The following is a 20000-nucleotide window of genomic DNA, read 5'->3' on the forward strand; positions in this document are numbered from 1 at the left end:
ACAAATACATACACGCTCATACAAATACACACAAATACACACACAAATATATACATACTCACACAAACACACACAAATACACACACAAATATATACATACTCACACAAACACACACAAATACACACACACACATACAAACACACACAAATACACACACACACACAAATACATACACGCTCATACAAACACACACAAACACACACACTCACATATACACGCTCATACAAACACACACACATACATACACACACATACAAACACAAACAAATACACACATACACACTCACACAAACACACACAAACATACGCACTCATACAAACACACACAAATACACACACACAAATACACATGCACACACGTACACGCTCATACAAATACACACACACACATACAAACACACAAATACACACACACAAATACGTACACGCTCATACAAACACACACACAAATACACACACACAGACAAACACACACAAATACACACACACATACGCACTCATACAAACACACACAAATACACACACACATCCAAATATATACACACTCACACAAATACACACACACACAAATACACACACACACATACAAACACACACATACAAATACACATGCACACACATACACGCTCATACAAATACACACACACACACAAATACGTACACGCTCATACAAACACACTCACAAATACACACACACAGACAAACACACACAAATACACACATGCTCATACAAACACACACAAATACACACACACATACACGCTCATACAAACGCACAAATACACACACATACAAACACACACAAATACACACACACAGACAAACACACACAAATACACATGTACACACATACACGCTCATACAAATACACACACACACATATAAACACACAAATACACACACACAGACAAACATACACGCTCATACAAACACACACAAATACACATGTACACACATACACGCTCATACAAACACACAATCAAATACACACACACATACATGTTCACACAAATACACACACACACACATACATACTCATTCAAACACACAAAAATACACACTCGTACAACACACACACACATACAAACACACACAAATACACACATACACGCTCATACAAACACACACACACAAATACCTACACACGCACACTTACATGCTCAAACAAACACACACACAAATACACACACTGACACATCCACACACACAAATACACACACACATACACGCTCATACAAAGACACCCCCACGCACACACACACAAATACACACACAGACTGACACTCACACACATGCACGCATGCACACAAATACATATACACGCGCACACACTCTGACACACACACTGACTCACACATACACATTAACACAGCCACATACTGTCATTCACACACATGCTGAACTCACACAGACAGACACACACTGACACCTGCACACACACTCACTCACTCCCACAGAAGAACGTTGATGTGATGTCACTGTTGTACAAAGCCCTCGTCAGTCCCCATCTGGAGTAAGTGCTTTCGGTTCGGGGCCCCACACCTCAGGGAGGATATATCGGCATTGGAGGAGGTTCAACACAGTTTTACCAGAATGATCCCGGAGTTAAAAGGGTTAAATGATGAAGACGGGTTACACAGACTGGGTTTGTATCCCCTCGAGTGTAGAAGATTAAGGGGGTGATCTAATCGAGGGGTTTAAGATGATTAAAGGATTCGATCGGGTCGATAGAGAGAAACTATTTCCTCTGGTGGGGGAAGAGTCCAGAACAAGGAGGCAGAACCTTAAAATCCGAGCCAGGCCGTTCAGGGGTGATGTGAGGAATCACTTCTTCACACAAAGGGGGAGTGGAAATCTGGAACTCTCTCCCCCCCAGAAAGCTGTCGAGGCCGGGGGTCAATTGGGAATTTCAAACCCGAGATTGATAGATTTTAGTTGGGTGAGGGGATTAAGGGTTAGGGAATCCAAGGCAGGGAAATGGAGTTAAAATACAGATCAGCCAAGGTCTGACTGAATGGCGGAACAGGGTGAAGGGGCTGAATGGCCTCCTCCTCTTCCTCCTGTCTGACCATGTGTACCTGTCACATGGTGGAGAAGCGAGTATGGTTGGGGGTCAGCACATTTCCCTCACATTCACCTCCTCAGTCAGGAGTTCATGGATTCGAGCCCTATAGACAGACCCGGCACTCCCTCAGTACTGACCCTCCGACAGTGCGGCACACCCTCAGTCCTGACACTCCGACAGTGCGGCACTCCCTCAGTACTGACCCTCCGACAGTGCGGCGCTCCCTTAGTACTGACCCTCCGACAGTGCGGCGCTCCCTCAGTACTGACCCTCCGACAGTGCGGCACTCCCTCAGTACTGACCCTCCGACAGTGCGGCACTCCCTCAGTACTGACCCTCCGACAGTGCGGCGCTCCCTCAGTACTGACCCTCCGACAGTGCGGCACTCCCTCAGTACTGACCCTCCGACAGTGCGGCACTCCCTCAGTACTGACCCTCCGACAGTGCGGCAGTGTCTCAGTACTGACTCTCCGACATTGCGGCGCTCCCTCAGGACTGACCCTCCGACAGTGCGGCAGTGTCTCAGTACTGACTCTCCGACAGTGCGGCGCTCCCTCAGTACTGACCCTCCGACAGTGCGGCACTCCCTCAGTACTGACCCTCCGACAGTGCGGCGCTCCCTCAGTACTGACCCTCCGACAGTGCGGCGCTCCCTCAGTACTGACCCTCCGACAGTGCGGCAGTGTCTCAGTACTGACTCTCCGACAGTGCGGCGCTCCCTCAGTACTGACCCTCCGACAGTGCGGCAGTGTCTCAGTACTGACTCTCCGACAGTGCGGCGCTCCCTCAGTACTGACCCTCCGACAGTGCGGCAGTGTCTCAGTACTGACTCTCCGACAGTGCGGCGCTCCCTCAGTACTGACCCTCCGACAGTGCGGCAGTGTCTCAGTACTGACTCTCCGACATTGCGGCGCTCCCTCAGTACTGACCCTCCGACAGTGCGGCACTCCCTCAGTACTGACCCTCCGACAGTGCGGCACTCCCTCAGTACTGACCCTCCGACAGTGCGGCACTCCCTCAGTACTGACCCTCCGACAGTGCGGCAGTGTCTCAGTACTGACTCTCCGACATTGCGGCGCTCCCTCAGTACTGACCCTCCGACAGAGCGGCGCTCCCTCAGTACAGACCCTCCGACAGTGCAGCACTCCCTCAGTACTGACCCTCCGACAGTGCGGCGCTCCCTCAGTACTGACCCTCCGACAGAGCGGCGCTCCCTCAGTACAGACCCTCCGACAGTGCAGCACTCCCTCAGTACTGACCCTCCGACAGTGCAGCACTCCCTCAGTACTGACCCTCCGACAGTGCGGCACTCCCTCAGGACTGACCCTCCGACAATGCGGCGCTCCCTCAGTACTGACCCTCCGACAGTGCGGCACTCCCTCAGTACTGACCCTCCGACTGTGCAGCACTCCCTCAGTACTGACCCTCCGACAATGCGGCGCTCCCTCAGTACTGACCCTCCGACAGTGCAGCACTCCCTCAGTACTGACCCTCCGACAATGCGGCGCTCCCTCAGTACTGACCCTCCGACAGTGCAGCACTCCCTCAGTACTGACCCTCCGACAATGCGGCGCTCCCTCAGTACTGACCCTCCGACAGTGCAGCACTCCCTCAGTACTGACCCTCTGACAGTGCGGCACTCCCTCAGTACTGACCCTCCGACAGTGCGGCTCTCCCTGAGTTACTGGTACCCTGGGGTGGGGGGAGTGTCAGACCTGGATGGTGGGGCTCCAATCTCCGGAGTTGGGGGGTGGGGCTGGACCCCCGGGCCTGTGGGTCAGATGTGAGAGCGGAACCTGGTGACTGACACATTTTCCTCATTGTCGGGAGTATTGTGATTTTATGAATGAGGGCTGTAATTGCACTCTGCTGCCGTTGTGTGACACTGTCTGCTTCCTTTCTCAAACCACGTTTCCCTCAGGAGGTGAAGGAATTCTGCCGCTTCCCCCGGGAGCCAAAAGCTTGGCCAAACTCAACGATTTGGTGCAGGTTTCAATGGTGCCTCTTTGAACTTTGAGGCTCGTTCGGAATGACAGTGAGAGACAATTCAGGCGAGAGTTTTTCATTAAGGGACAACTTTGGACACCTACTGGTGCCCAGCCTGGGACTAAACTGTGTTGTTCTTTCAAAAAGCTAGCACAAGCACTGAGGGCCGAATGCCCTCCTCCCTGCACACACACACCCCCCCCCCCCCCCCCCCACTCTCCTCTGCTGTGCGGTTCTGGCTGGACCCAGTCAATGGACTTGTGGAATTGTGGTGGGTTTGGGGGGGACAGAAGCTACATGGACTGTCTCCAGCCCCCTTGCTGTTGTTATTGGAGGCAGGGAGCTGCAGTTGATCCGTGCAGCTGCCAGGGTTCTTACTTAGGGTAGGGGGTCACAGATACACGGTGGACTTGGGGTCCCGGGCAGGCGGTGTGGAGAGGGAATTGAGCCCAGGGAACGACGTTGAGCAGATGAGAGGATACTTGAGCAGAGAGCGAGCGAGAGAGAGGGAGCGGGAGAGAGGGAGCGGGAGAGAGGTAGAGAAGCCTCAGCCTTCCTGCTCCTGCACTAAAAGCCTAGCCATTCTGACCAGGCCACCAGCTGTCGGTAACCCTACCTGCCCCCTCTTGACGCTATCTTTAGCCCGTGGGCTCACTCGTGACCTCTAATTTAAGACTTCACGTAGCAGCAGATGGTTGCAAAGAGGCACATACTGGGGCCGTCATTCGACCGAGGGGGGCAGCTCTCCAGGGGATTTAATTACAGCAGATTGACTGATGTCTTAACCAGGCTATGCGGCCCAGACAGCAGAGCTGCGGGGGTGGTGTTGGAGGGGGGGAGAGGGGATCTGTCCTGCCTTTCCCCTCTCCTCCTCCTCCTCCTCCCCTCTTCCCCTTCCTCTTCCCCTCTTCCTGATCTTCAGAGGGCGCAGACTCTCACAAGGCTGGGGGCCGGATTAGGTGAACGCTACCCCAAGCACCCCTCCCGAGCGCGGGCCCAGGTAGCAATTGTCAGCCGGCTGTTGCACTGCGGGGGCCATCACAGTCACACAAGCACCCGAGTGGTCGGCTGGACAGAAATCACGACTGGGGCCCTGGTGCCATTTATTCATCCTCCTTCCCCCTCCCTAACCCAGGAGTGGGAAGCCCCAGCCCCGGCTGAGGTAAGCTGACCGGGAGTGGGGTTGTTAGGGGACCTGGGGTGTCCGCAATTTCCCCACAACAACATAGCCAATCCAGTACCGCATAGGCGCGGGGAATTAAGCCTGGAGTGTACCCGGGCTGTGTGCCTCAGGATCTCTCAGTGTGATGAATTTTTCCCCCAGGGAGTTGGGCATGAAAGGGTGAGGTGGGCGAGGTGTGAGGATGATAGAAGGGAAGTATTCCAGACACGGGCACAAAGGTGTACACAAGACCATTAGGACTCACCGACGAGCACCTCATTTAATAAACAGCACCGCACTGTCAGAGAGTCAGTACTGAGGGAGTGCTGCACTGTCGGAGGGTCAGTACTGAGGGAGTGCCACACTGTCGGAGGGTCAGTACTGAGGGAGCACCGCACTGTCAGAGGGTTAGTACCGAGGGAGCGCAGCACTGTCGGAGGGTCAGTACTGAGGGAGCGCCACACTGTCGGAGGGGCCATCTTTCAGGATGAGACGTTGGACCCGAGGCCCCCGTCTGCCCCTCTCCCAGGGCTAGAATTGGAAGAAGTGGGGGGGGGGGGTTGTTTTGGCAGCGGGAGTTCTCCCTGGGGCCAATATTTTTCCTCAACAAAGATCACGCAGAAGAAACTGCCGATCTGGGTCATTTCTGACATTGCTGTCTGTGGGATCATGCTGTGCGCAGGTTGGCTGCCGGGTTTTCCGACGTTACAACAGTGACCTCACTTCAGAGAAACTCCTCCTTTGGGTATGGGGCACTCTGCGACATCCGGAGCTGGGGAATGTGGAAATACTGGAAAAATGTCTTTGTATTGTCACTGGGCGCAGTTCGGTCTGGGATCTGTGTAAACCTGGGCTCTTTAATCCTCAGTCTTTAATAAGAAGGAAAGCAAATTAGCATAAACCGGCACATGCGTCCTCGGTGAAACCCCCGAGGTAACCACCCAGGTTTCACAATAACAGCAAACAGTGGACCTGCGCCTTTGTTACTCAACCCACTCGTGAGGTTCACCCAGCCCTCGACTGGCAGACAATTGGCTGCACCCTCACACCCTGTTCTACACCCTTCAATCAAACGTCTCCGTGCACCGCTCCCCCCCGACCCCACCCCTGTCAGCCCCTACCCCGCACCCCCCCCCCCAGTTTTGCCCCCCTCCACTCCTCTGCACCCGTCCACCAACTCTCTCTCTCTCTCGAGCCACCCATTCAGTCAAAACTGAACGTGTGACGCTTTCTCCCAGGAAATTCAAAGCACACAAACACCTCACTTACCTTTAGAATGGCCTCCAGCTTTACAGCCCCAGAAACAGGCCATTCGGCCCCTCCGCTCCGTGCTGGTGTTTCTGCTCCACACGAGCCTCCTCCCACCCCCTACTTCATCTCCCCCCTATCACCATATCCTTCTATTCCTTTCTCCCTCGTGTGTTTATCCAGCTTCCCCCTTTAAATACATCGATACTATTCACCTCGACCACTCCCTGTGGGAGCGAGTCCCACATTCTCACCACTCTCTGGGGAAAGGAGTTTCTCCTGAATTCCCCATTGGATTTATTACTGACTGTATTATATTGATGGCCCCCCGAGTTCCGATGGAGTCAGGGATATGAGGAGAAGAGAAGATTGGGTTGATCTATCATAAGGATGAGACTTTGAACCCGAGGCTCCCGTCTGCCCTCTTGGTGGGGGGGGGGGGGTGTAAAAGATCCCACACCTCAAAAAAAAAGGGACCTTCATTGTCCTTGAGGTGCTTTGGGATGCCCTGAAGTGGTGAAGGGTGCTTGAGAAGTCCAAACTCTTTTTCGGTAAAACACTGACTGACCTCGTTTTGTGTTTGTGTGTGTGCTTGTGAGTGTCTGTGTAATTGTGTCTGTGTTTGTGTCTGTGTGTCTGTCTGTCTGTGTTTATGAGAATATGTGTGTGTGAGTGTGTGTGTGTATGTGTGTGTTTGTGAGAGTATGTGTGTGTGTGACTGTGTGTGTGTGTCTGTGAGTAGGTGTGTGTGCTTGTGAGTGTCTGTGTGTTTGTGTGTATTTGTGTATGTGTGCGTCTGCGTGTGTGTGTTTGTGAGAATATGTGTGTGCCTGTGTGTGAGTATGTGTGTGTCTTTGTGTGTGTGTGTATGTGTGAGTGTGTAACTGTGTGTGTGAGTGTGTGACTGTGAGAGTGTGTAACTGTGTGTGTGAGTGTGTGACTGTGAGAGTGTGTGACTGTGTGTGTGAGTGTGTGACTGTGAGAGTGTGTGACTGTGTGTGTGAGTGTGTGACTGTGAGAGTGTGTAACTGTGTGTGTGAGTGTGTGACTGTGAGAGTGTGTAACTGTGTGTGTGAGTGTGTGACTGCGAGAGTGTGTGACTGTGTGTGTGAGTGTGTGACTGTGAGAGTGTGTGACTGTGTGTGAGTGTGTGACTGTGTGAGTGTGTAACTGTGTGTGTGAGTGTGTGACTGTGAGAGTGTGTAACTGTGTGTGTGTGACTGTGTGTGTGAGTGTGTGTCTGTGAGAGTGTGTAACTGTGTGTGTGAGTGTGTGACTGTGAGAGTGTGTGACTGTGTGTGTGAGTGTGTGACTGTGAGAGTGTGTAACTGTGTGTGTGAGTGTGTGACTGTGAGAGTGTGTAACTGTGTGTGTGAGTGTGTGACTGTGAGAGTGTGTGACTGTGTGTGTGAGTGTGTGACTGTGAGAGTGTGTGACTGTGTGTGTGAGTGTGTGACTGTGAGAGTGTGTGACTGTGTGTGTGAGTGTGTGACTGTGAGGGTGTGTAACTGTGTGTGTGAGTGTGTGTCTGTGAGAGTGTGTAACTGTGTGTGTGAGTGTGTGACTGTGAGAGTGTGTAACTGTGTGTGTGAGTGTGTAACTGTGTGTGTGAGTGTGTGACTGTGAGAGTGTGTGACTGTGTGTGTGAGTGTGTGACTGTGAGAGTGTGTGACTGTGTGTGTGAGTGTGTGACTGTGAGAGTGTGTGACTGTGTGTGTGAGTGTGTGACTGTGAGAGTGTGTGACTGTGTGTGTGAGTGTGTGACTGTGAGAGTGTGTAACTGTGTGTGTGAGTGTGTGACTGTGAGAGTGTGTAACTGTGTGTGTGAGTGTGTGTCTGTGAGAGTGTGTAACTGTGTGTGTGAGTGTGTGACTGTGAGAGTGTGTAACTGTGTGTGTGAGTGTGTGACTGTGAGAGTGTGTAACTGTGTGTGTGACTGTGAGAGTGTGTAACTGTGTGTGTGAGTTTGTGACTGTGAGAGTGTGTAACTGTGTGTGTGAGTGTGTGACTGTGAGAGTGTGTAACTGTGTGTGTGAATGTGTGACTGTGAGAGTGTGTAACTGTGTGTGTGAGTGTGTGACTGTGAGAGTGTGTAACTGTGTGTGTGAGTGTGTGACTGTGAGAGTGTGTGACTGTGTGTGTGAGTGTGTGACTGTGAGAGTGTGTAACTGTGTGTGTGAGTGTGTGACTGTGAGAGTGTGTAACTGTGTGTGTGAGTGTGTGACTGTGAGAGTGTGTAACTGTGTGTGTGAGTGTGTGACTGTGAGAGTGTGTAACTGTGTGTGTGAATGTGTGACTGTGAGAGTGTGTAACTGTGTGTGTGAGTGTGTGACTGTGAGAGTGTGTAACTGTGTGTGTGACTGTGAGAGTGTGTGACTGTGTGTGTGAGTGTGTGACTGTGAGAGTGTGTAACTGTGTGTGTGAGTTTGTGACTGTGAGAGTGTGTAACTGTGTGTGTGGGTGTGTGACTGTGAGAGTGTGTAACTGTGTGTGTGAGTGTGTGACTGTGTGTGTGAGTGTGTGACTGTGAGAGTGTGTAACTGTGTGTGTGAGTGTGTAACTGTGTGTGTGAGTGTGTGACTGTGAGAGTGTGTAACTGTGCGACTGTGTGGGTGTGCAGTTCAACACGTGTGCCAGTATTTGCAGTTGGTTGGTATGTAATCATTAACCAGTCATTTTCGCAGGCCGAGCAGGGAATTGAAGAGCAGGAGCTTAACTGAAGCTGGTGTTTCGAACATCGGTTTGTCTGTAGCTGCTGTGGGTTTGAATGTGAGAGGGAAGCACAGTCTGAAATGTGAAGGAGCTGAAAATAGCTTTGATGCCTGCTGCTAACTCACCAGTCACCAAGATTAGAAAGGCGGGGATAGGGAACGACGCAGCAAGTCAGCATTGCCAATACAGTCGAGGAGTATAAAATCCTGCAGCAGTGGAACGGGAGAGCACTGTGAAAGCAAGTCAGCAATTGTGTCAGCTGCCGGAACGGGGACAACTATCTCTCTGTACCTTTGTGGAGAAGTGGAAATCTCCTCATGGACTGAATTGAAAGGCAGTTTCCGTGTGGGGTAGTGGAAAGCAGCTACTCCTTTGACTGGCCTGTCCAACAGTCTCTAATGCACTACTTCAGACTGAGTTTCAAGTGCTTTGTGGATTGTTTCTGAGTCCTAGAACTTTTTCAAAGGAAGAAACTTTGAATCGTGTTTCCTTCAGCCTTCCCCCTCGTCCCCGCTTGTTGAGAGGCGCAATGACAGACTTTAACCATCCAGCAAGTAAGGGGAAGGAAAGCCGAGGCGTGCGGACCCCGGCCGTCGGCGGGGACGTTTGCAAGGAGAGGGGACACGAGGCTATGGAGCTTTGGCGGCAGAATGGGAGGGTCTCCTCCGTCAGCAGCAGCAAGTGCCTCACCTCGCCTCCGAGAGTCGAAGATTCACAGAGGGCTGCCAGCCCGGGCAGGGTGTCCCCTTCGCGGGCTCAGAAACAACCCCAAAGAGCAACATGGAGCAACCAGATGGATTTTATCATGTCCTGCGTGGGCTTTGCTGTGGGACTGGGCAACGTCTGGCGTTTTCCTTACCTGTGCTACAAGAACGGCGGAGGTAGGACTACACGACACAACCAGCACCCGCCACTCACCCCCGACCTCCTGATCCCTCCCCAATTCCCCCGACCTCCCGACCCCTTCCCAATTCCCCCGACCTCCCGACCCCTTCCCAATACCCCCGACCTCCCGACCTCCCGACCCCTCCCCAATTCCCCCGACCTCCCGACCCCTTCCCAATTCCCCCGACCTCCCGACCCCTTCCCAATGCCCCCGACCTCCCGACCCCTCCCCAATTCCCCCGACCTCCCGACCCCTTCCCAATTCCCCCGACCTCCCGACCCCTTCCCAATTCCCCGACCTCCCGACCCCTTCCCAATTCCCACACCCCCGTCAACCTGTCCATCGCCCTCCCCTCTCATTTGCAAAATCCAAAAGAGATGCCCAGCCACTGGAGTTCTCTGGAGGCAGCCAGACTGTGCACAGCAAGATCCCAAAAAGAGCAATGTGTGAGGAATGACCCAGATCATCGGGTGTCTTTTAATTGATGTGGGTTGAGGGATAGACATCAGCCCCAGGACACAGGGGAGAACTCTCCCCCCTCACCCCTCACCCCCGCACCCCTCACACCCCACACCAACCCCCCCCCACCCCCCCCGCGCCCCCCAGCTACTCACCCACTGTTCTTCCGATAGTGACCATGAGATTATTAACAGCCCTCCCGAAAGGGGCTCCGGTATAGTGCCTCATCCTGACAGACAGGACCTCCGACAGTGAGGCACTCCCTCAGTACTGACCCTCCGACAGTGCTGCACGCCCTCAGTACTAACCCTCCAACAGTGCAGAGCTCCCTCAGTACTGACCCTCCGACAGTGCAGAGCTCCCTCAGTACTGACCCTCCGACAGTGCGGCACTCCCTCAGTACTGACCCTCCGACAGTGCTGCACGCCCTCAGTACTAACCCTCCAACAGTGCAGAGCTCCCTCAGTACTGACCCTCCGACAGTGCAGAGCTCCCTCAGTACTGATCCTCCGACAGTGCAGAGCTCCCTCAGTACTGACCCTCCGACAGTGCAGAGCTCCCTCAGTACTGACCCTCCGACAGTGCAGAGCTCCCTCAGTACTGACCCTCCGACAGTGCTGCACTCCCTCAGTACTGACCGTCCGACAGTGCAGAGCTCCCTCAATACTGACCCTCCGACAGTGCTGCACTCCCTCAGTACTGACCCTCCGACAGTGCAGAGCTCCCTCAGTACTGACCCTCCGACAGTGCTGCACTCCCTCAGTACTGACCCTCCAACAGTGCGGCACTCCCTCAGTACTGACCCTCCAACAGTGCGGCACTCCCTCAGTACTGACCCTCCGACAGCGCAGTGCTCCCTCAGTAATGACCCTCCGACAGTGCGGCGCTCCCTCAGTACTGACCCTCCGACAGTGCGGCGCTCCCTCAGTACTGACTCTCCAAAAGTGCGGCACTCCCTCAGTACTGACCCGCCGACAGTGCAGCGCTCCCTCAGTACTGACCCTCCGACAGCGCAGTGCTCCCTCAGTAATGACCCTCCGACAGTGCGGCACTCCCTCAGTACTGACCCTCCGACAGTGCGGCGCTCCCTCAGTACTGACTCTCCAAAAGTGCGGCACTCCCTCAGTACTGACCCGCCGACAGTGCGGCACTCCCTCAGTACTGACCCTCCGACAGTGCGGCGCTCCCTCAGAAGGTTATGATTTTGAGACCTCTTCCAGGACTCATCCTCATAATCTAGTCCCAACCCATGTGCTGAATGGGCTTGTTTTGTACACGAATGATTCTCTGACAGTATCGCCCGTGAGCAGATACACCCGGATCGAATGTGTGCTCCAGATGAGACAATAAACTGGGGTCCATTCTACCTGTTCAGGTGAACATTAAAGATATTTGGAGCACAGATTTGAGGCACCTCACAGTGCTGGGGCTTCCTGCTTTCGACAGGATTCCGGCTGCAGAGATGGTACATGTGATCTTCCAAAATGCCCTCGATTCTGGAACGGTCCCAGTGAACGGGAAGATAGCAAAGTGTAACATCGCTTTTCAGGAAATGAGGGAGAGAGAAAGCCGGGAATGACAGGCTGTTTTTCCCTCTCTCTCTAACCCTCCGAAACCCCTCTCTCCCGTTCCTTTTTGCCTCCTTCCGTTTCTACCATCTCGGGAACTATGCCCTCCGATATCCCTCGCCCAAACCCTCCAGCACTCCTCAATATTCCTACGCTCTGACACCGTCCCAGGCTTCACACCGTCTGCTTTCCTGTCGTTGCAACCTCCGAGTGGTACATCGAGGTGTTGGCTGATGCCCCCTTTCCACTTCCAGTCTCCGTATTCCACCCGGAATACCATGCACAGTTCCGGTCTCCATATTATAAAGGATATAGAGGGACTGGAGAGGGTGAAAAAAAGGATTGAGCAGGACGATCCCAGAACTGAGAGGTTATAACTATCAGGAAAGACTGAACAGGTTGGAGCTCGCCTCTCTAGAAAAGAGGCGGCTGAGGGCCGACCTGATTGAGGTCTTTAAAATGACGAAGGGGGTTTCGATCGGGTAGACGTAGAGAAGATGTTTCCACTTGTGGGGGGAGACCAGAACTAGGGGGCTGTCAATATAAGACAGTCAGTAATAAATCCGATGGGGAATTCAGGAGAAACTCCTTTCCCCAGAGAGTGGTGAGAATGTGGAACTCGCTCCCACAGGGAGTGGTCGAGGTGAATAGTATCGATGTATTTAAAGGGGAAGCTGGATAAACACACGAGGGAGAAAGGAATAGAAGGATATGGTGATAGGGAGATGAAGTGGGGGGTGGGAGGAGGCTCGTGTGGAGCAGAAACACCAGCACGGAGCGGACGGGCCGAATGGCCTGTTTCTCTGCTGTAAATTCTGCGTGCACTCTGGATGAATGAAAACGAAAGTGTTGGAAATACTCAGCGTCTGTGGAGAGAGAAGCAGAGTTAACCGTTTCAGGCCCATGTCGGTGGAGACCCCGGCCACTTAATCAAGTGGGGAGGGCGGAGAGCAGAAAGACTGTCCCAATCCGCCCCTGCTGATAATTGAGTGTCCCAGATAACTGCTTGCCTCAGGGTGCCATCAGCTCATGAAACACTGCCACTGTGCCAGTTATGTCCTCAAAAGCTGAGCAGCACCGTGCGCCAGGCAGATGTGCCAGGTCAGGAACCGTGCGCCAGTTTGTACGGGGACTCCAGCACACTGTGCTCACACACACACACACCTAAATCGGTGAGAACCAGGACAGGAATGCGGAACAACGGCAGTCCCTCCAACCCAGCACCCCTCCACTGACCTCGCTCACCTACACTGACACCCTTGTGTTCAAATTCCTCCATAGTCCCTCGTCCACTCCCTATCTCTGTAACCTCCTCCAGCCCCGACAACCCTCCCTATCTCTGTAACCTCCTCCAGTCCCTACAACCCTCCCTATCTCTGTAACCTCCTCCAGCCCCTACAACCCTCCCTATCTCTGTAACCTCCTCCAGCTCCGACAACCCTCCCTATCTCTGTAACCTCCTCCAGTCCCTACAACCCTCCCTATCTCTGTAACCTCTTCCAGTCCCTACAACCCTCCCTATCTCTGTAACCTCCTCCAGCCCCTACAACTCACCCTATCTCTGTAACCTCCTCCAGCCCCTACAACCCTCCCTATCTCTGTAACCTCCTCCAGTCCCTACAACCCTCCCTATCTCTGTAACCTCCTCCAGTCCCTACAACCCTCCCTATCTCTGTAACCTCCTCCAGCCCCTACAACTCACCCTATCTCTGTAACCTCCTCCAGCCCCTACAGCCCTCCCTATCTCTGTAACCTCCTCCAGCCTCTACAACCCTATCTATCTCTGTAACCTCCTCCAGCCCCTACAACTCACCCTATCTCTGTAACCTCCTCCAGCCCCTACAACCCTCCCTATCTCTGTAACCTCCTCCAGCCCCTACAACCCTCTCTATCTCTGTAACCTCCTCCAGCCCCTACAACCCTCTCTATCTCTGTAACCACCTCCAGCCCCTACAACCCTCCATATCTCTGTAACCTCCTCCAGCCCCTACAACCCACTCTATCTCTGTAACCTCCTCCAGCCCCTACAATTCACCCTATCTCTGCAACCTCCTCCAGTCCCTACAACCCTCCCTATCTCTGTAACCTCCTCCAGCCCCTACAACCCTCCATATCTCTGTAACCTCCTCCAGTCCCTACAACCCTCTCTATCTCTGTAACCTCCTCCGGCTCCTACAACCCTCCCTATCTCTGTAACCTCCTCCAGTCACGACAACCCTCCCTATCTCTGTAACCTCCTCCAGCCCCTACAACCCTCTCTATCTCTGTAACCTCCTCCAGCCCCTACAACCTTCCATATCTCTGTAACCTCCTCCAGCCCCTACAACCCTCTCTATCTCTGTAACCTCCTCCAGCCCCTACAATTCACCCTATCTCTGCAACCTCCTCCAGTCCCACAACCCTCCCTATCTCTGTAACCTCCTCCAGCCCCTACAACCCACCCTATCTCTGTAACCTCCTCCAGCCCCTACAACCCTCCATATCTCTGTAACCTCCTCCAGCCCCTACAACCCTCTCTATCTCTGTAACCTCCTCCAGCCCCTACAATTCACCCTATCTCTGTAACCTCCTCCAGCCCCTCCAACCCTCCATATCTCTGTAACCTCCTCCAGTCCCTACAACCCTCCCTATCACTGTAAACTCCTCCAGCCCCTATAACCCTCCCTATCTCTGTAACCTCCGCCAGCCCCTACAACCCTCCCTATCTCTGTAACCTCCTCCAGCCCCTGCAACCCTCCCTATCTCTGTAACCTCCTCCAGCCCCTACAACCCTCTCTATCTCTGTAACCTCCTCCAGCCCCTACACCTCACCCTATCTCTGTAACATCCTCCAGCCCCTACAACCCTCCCTATCTCTGTAACCTCCTCCAGCCCCTACAACCCTCTCTATCTCTGCAACCTCCTCCAGTCCCTACAACCCCTCCCTATCTCTGTAACCTCCTCCAATCCCTACAACCCCTCCCTGTCACTGTAACCTCCTCCAACCCCTACAACCCTCCCCATCTCTGTAACCTCCTCCAACCCCTACAACCCACCCTATCTCTGTAACCTCCTCCAGCCCCTACAACCCTCCCTATCTCTGTAACCTCTTCCAGTCCCTACATCCCTCCCTATCTCTGTAACCTCCTCCAGCCCCTACAACCCTCCCTATCTCTGTAACCTCCTCCAGCCCCTACAACCCTCCCTATCTCTGTAACCTCCTCCAGTCCCTACAACCCTCCCTATCTCTGTAACCTCCTCCAGTCCCTACAACCCTCCCTATCTCTGTAACCTCCTCCAGCCCCTACAACTCACCCTATCTCTGTAACCTCCTCCAGCCCCTACAGCCCTCCCTATCTCTGTAACCTCCTCCAGCCTCTACAACCCTCTCTATCTCTGTAACCTCCTCCAGCCCCTACAACTCACCCTATCTCTGTAACCTCCTCCAGCCCCTACAACCCTCCCTATCTCTGTAACCTCCTCCAGCCCCTACAACCCTCTCTATCTCTGTAACCTCCTCCAGCCCCTACAACCCTCTCTATCTCTGTAACCTCCTCCAGCCCCTACAATTCACCCTATCTCTGTAACCTCCTCCAGTCCCTACAACCCTCCCTATCTCTGTAACCTCCTCCAGCCCCTACAACCTCCATATCTCTGTAACCTCCTCCAGTCCCTACAACCCTCTCTATCTCTGTAACCTCCTCCGGCTCCTACAACCCTCCCTATCTCTGTAACCTCCTCCAGTCCCGACAACCCTCCCTATCTCTGTAACCTCCTCCAGCCCCTACAACCCTCTCTATCTCTGTAACCTCCTCCAGCCCCTACAACCTTCCATATCTCTGTAACCTCCTCCAGCCCCTACAACCCTCTCTATCTCTGTAACCTCCTCCAGCCCCTACAATTCACCCTATCTCTGCAACCTCCTCCAGTCCCTACAACCCTCCCTATCTCTGTAACCTCCTCCAGCCCTACAACCCACCCTATCTCTGTAACCTCCTCCAGCCCCTACAACCCTCCATATCTCTGTAACCTCCTCCAGCCCCTACAACCCTCTCTATCTCTGTAACCTCCTCCAGCCCCTACAATTCACCCTATCTCTGTAACCTCCTCCAGCCCCTCCAACCCTCCATATCTCTGTAACCTCCTCCAGTCCCTACAACCCTCCCTATCACTGTAAACTCCTCCAGCCCCTATAACCCTCCCTATCTCTGTAACCTCCGCCAGCCCCTACAACCCTCCCTATCTCTGTAACCTCCTCCAGCCCCTGCAACCCTCCCTATCTCTGTAACCTCCTCCAGCCCCTACAACCCTCTCTATCTCTGTAACCTCCTCCAGCCCCTACACCTCACCCTATCTCTGTAACCTCCTCCAGCCCCTACAACCCTCCCTATCTCTGTAACCTCCTCCAGCCCCTACAACCCTCTCTATCTCTGCAACCTCCTCCAGTCCCTACAACCCCTCCCTATCTCTGTAACCTCCTCCAATCCCTACAACCCCTCCCTGTCACTGTAACCTCCTCCAGTCCCTACAACCCTCCCTATCTCTGTAACCTCCTCCAACCCCTACAACCCTCCCCATCTCTGTAACCTCCTCCAGCCTCGACAAACCCACCCTATCTCTGTAACCTCCTCCAGCCCCTACAACCCTCCCTATCTCTGTAACCTCCTCCAACCCCTACAACCCACCCGATCTCTGTAACCTCCTCCAGCCCCTACAACCCTCCCTATCTCTGTAACCTCCTCCAGCCCCTATAACCCTCCCTATCTCTGTAACCTCTGCCAGCCCCTACAACCCTCCCTATCTCTGTAACCTCCTCCAGCCCCTATAACCCTCCCTATCTCTGTAACCTCCTCCAGCCCCTACAACCCTCCCTATCTCTGTAACCTCCTCCAGCCCCCTACAACCCTCCCTATCTCTGTAACCTCCTCCAGCCTCCTACAACCATCCCTATCTCTGTAACCTCCTCCAGCCCCCTACAACCCTCCCTATCTCTGTAACCTCCTCCAGCCCCCTACAACCATCCCTATCTCTGTAACCTCCTCCAGCCCCCTACAACCATCCCTATCTCTGTAACCTCCTCCAGCCCCTACAACCCTCCCTATCTCTGTAACCTCCTCCAGCCCCTATAACCCTCCCTATCTCTGTAACCTCCTCCAGCCCCCTACAACCCTCCCTATCTCTGTAACCTCCTCCAGCCCCCTACAACCATCCCTATCTCTGTAACCTCCTCCAGCCCCCTACAACCCTCCCTATCACTGTAACCTCCTACAATCCTCCGAGATCTCTGCGCTCCTCCAATTCCGGCCTCTTGACCATCCCCCGATTCCCATCGCTCCACCATTGGCGGCCGTGCCTTCAGCTGCCTGGGGCCCTAAGCTCTGGAATTCCCTCCCTAAACCTCTCCGCCTCTCTCTCTCCTCCTTTAAGACGCTGCTTAAAACCGACCTCTTTGACCGAGGTTTTGGTCGCCCGTCCCTAATATCTCCTGATGTGGTTCGGGGTTAAATTCTGTCTGATTTACACTCCTGTGAAATACCGCAGGGATGCTTTACTACATTAAAAGTGCTATATAAATGTAGGTTGTTATTAGAGGAAGCTTTACTCTATATCTAACCCCGTTATTTTTTGCTTGAGGGATCTTTATTCCTCAGGCCCCCTTTATATACACACTTATATTTTTAAAATAATTTTATTAAAACCAGATAAATAAACAAAAAAACTCAAATTAAAATGCCATTCTCGGCGTTGACAATGCACTCCAGTCCCTGCGGTGCCCACCGGTCGCGGAAGGCCTCAAGCGTACCGGCGGACACCGCATGCTCCTTCTCCAGGGACACCCGGGCGCGAACGTACCCGCAGAAGAGGGGCAGGCAATCGGGGAGGACGGACCCCCCGACGGCCTGCAACCTGGACCTGTGAATTGCCACCTTGGCCAGGCCCAGGAGCAGACCGACGAGGAGATCCTCCTCCCGGCCCAAGCCCCTCCACACCGGGTGCCCAAAGATCAGGAGCGTGGGACTGAAGTGCAGCCAGAATTTGAGCAGCCCCTTCAGATACTCAAAGAGGGGCTGCAACCTCGCACACTCCATATAAATGTGGAACACGGACTCGTCCAGGCCGCAGAAAGTACAGCTGGCCTGGGAGTCCGTGAACCTGCTTAAAAGCCTATTGCACGGGACTGCTCTGTGCAGCACCCTCCACCCCAGGTCCCCGATGTAAAGGGGGAAGACTCCCGTGTAGAGAGACCTCCATCGGGGTTTCCCCTCGCCGCCAGATGGCAACGCGGACCGCCAGGGCGTGTCCGGCCGGCTGACGAGGGCGAGGAAGTGGAGAGTGTGCAGAAGCAGCCCGTACAGGAAACTATCTAACCCTGTGCTGTACCTGTCCTGGGGAGTGTTTGATGGGGACAGTGTAGAGGGAACTTTACTCTGTATCTAACCCCCGTACTGTACTTGTCCTGGGAGTGTTTGATGGGGGACAGTGCAGAGGGAGCTTTACTCTGTATCTAACCCCCGTGCTGTACCTGTCCTGGGAGTGTTTGATGGGGGACAGTGTAGAGGGAGCTTTACTCTGCATCTAACCCCCATGCTGTACCTGTCCTGGGAGTGTTTGATGGGGACAGTGTAGAGGGAGCTTTACTCTGTATCTAACCCCCGTGCTGTACCTGTCCTGGGAGTGTTTGATGGGACAGTGTGGAGGGAGCTTTACTCTGTATCTAACCCCCGTGCTGTACCTGTCCTGGGAGTGTTTGATGGGGACAGTGTAGAGGGAGCTTTACTCTGTATCTAACCCCCGTGCTGTACCTGTCCTGGGAGTGTTTGATGGGGACAGTGTAGAGGGAGCTTTACTCTGCATCTAACCCCCGTACTGTACCTGTCCTGGGAGTGTTTGATGGGGACAGTGTCGAGGGAGTTTTACTCTGTATCTAACCCCCGTACTGTACCTGTCCTGGGAGTGTTTGATGGGGACAGTGTGGAGGGAGTTTTACTCTGTATCTAACCCCCGTACTGTACCTGTCCTGGGAGTGTTTGATGGGGACAGTGTAGAGGGAACTTTACTCTGTATCTAACCCCCGTACTGTACCTGTCCTGGGAGTGTTTGATGGGGACAGTGTAGAGGGAGTATGAGTTTGTGTGTGTATCTGTGTGTCTGTGTGTGTGTGTGTGTCTGTGTATCTGTGTGTGAGTGTATGTGTAGGTGTGTGTGAGTGTGTGTCTGTGTATCTGTGTGTGTGTGTCTGTGTGTGTGTGTGTGAGTGTATCTGTGTGTGAGTGTGTGTCTGTGTGTGTGTATCTGTGAGTGTGTGTCTGTGTGTGTGTATCTGTGTGTGTGTGTCTGTGTGTGTGTCTGTGTGTGTGTATCTGTGTGTGTATCTGTGTGTGTGTATCTGTGTCTGTGTGTCTGTGTGTGTGTATCTGTGTCTGTGTGTCTGTGTGAGTGTATCTGTGTGTGTGTATCTGTGTGTGTGTATCTGTGTGTGTGTATCTGTGTCTGTGTGTCTGTGTGAGTGTATCTGTGTGTGTGTATCTGTGTGTGTGTATCTGTGTGTGTGTATCTGTGTCTGTGTGTCTGTGTGAGTGTATCTGTGTGTGTGTATCTGTGTCTGTGTGTATCTGTGTGTGAGTGTCTGTGTGAGTGTATCTGTGTGTGTGTATCTGTGTCTGTGTGTCTGTGTGAGTGTATCTGTGTGTGTGTATCTGTGTGTGTGTATCTGTGTGTGTGTATCTGTGTGTGAGTGTCTGTGTGAGTGTGTATCTGTGTGTGTGTATCTGTGTGTGTATCTGTGTGTGTGTATCTGTGTGTGTGTATCTGTGTGTGAGTGTCTGTGTGAGTGTGTATCTGTGTGTGTGTATCTGTGTGTGTATCTGTGTGTGTGTATCTGTGTGTGTGTATCTGTGTGTGAGTGTCTGTGTGTGAGTGTGTATCTGTGTGTG

General features: G+C 53.3%; 2 protein-coding genes across 3 annotated transcripts in view; one reads left to right on the forward strand and one right to left on the reverse strand.

The window, feature by feature from the left end:
* Window positions 1-5163, reverse strand: part of LOC137358363 (calcium/calmodulin-dependent protein kinase type 1B-like) — a 60221-nt gene extending 55058 nt beyond the window's left edge. Inside the window, exon 1 of the mRNA XM_068024305.1 lies at window positions 5023-5163. Coding sequence (XP_067880406.1) covers window positions 5023-5163 — 141 coding nt within the window. The remainder of the gene's footprint in view (window positions 1-5022) is intronic.
* Window positions 5164-9149: 3986 nt separating this feature from the next.
* Window positions 9150-20000, forward strand: part of LOC137358284 (creatine transporter-like) — a 59791-nt gene continuing 48940 nt past the window's right edge. For both annotated transcript variants that reach the window (XM_068024198.1, XM_068024199.1), the window contains exon 1: window positions 9150-10055. In XM_068024198.1, coding sequence (XP_067880299.1) covers window positions 9704-10055 — 352 coding nt within the window. In that variant the 5' untranslated portion in view covers window positions 9150-9703. The remainder of the gene's footprint in view (window positions 10056-20000) is intronic.

Source organism: Heterodontus francisci, chromosome 49, assembly GCF_036365525.1.
Source record: "Heterodontus francisci isolate sHetFra1 chromosome 49, sHetFra1.hap1, whole genome shotgun sequence".
Classification (NCBI taxonomy): domain Eukaryota; kingdom Metazoa; phylum Chordata; class Chondrichthyes; order Heterodontiformes; family Heterodontidae; genus Heterodontus; species Heterodontus francisci.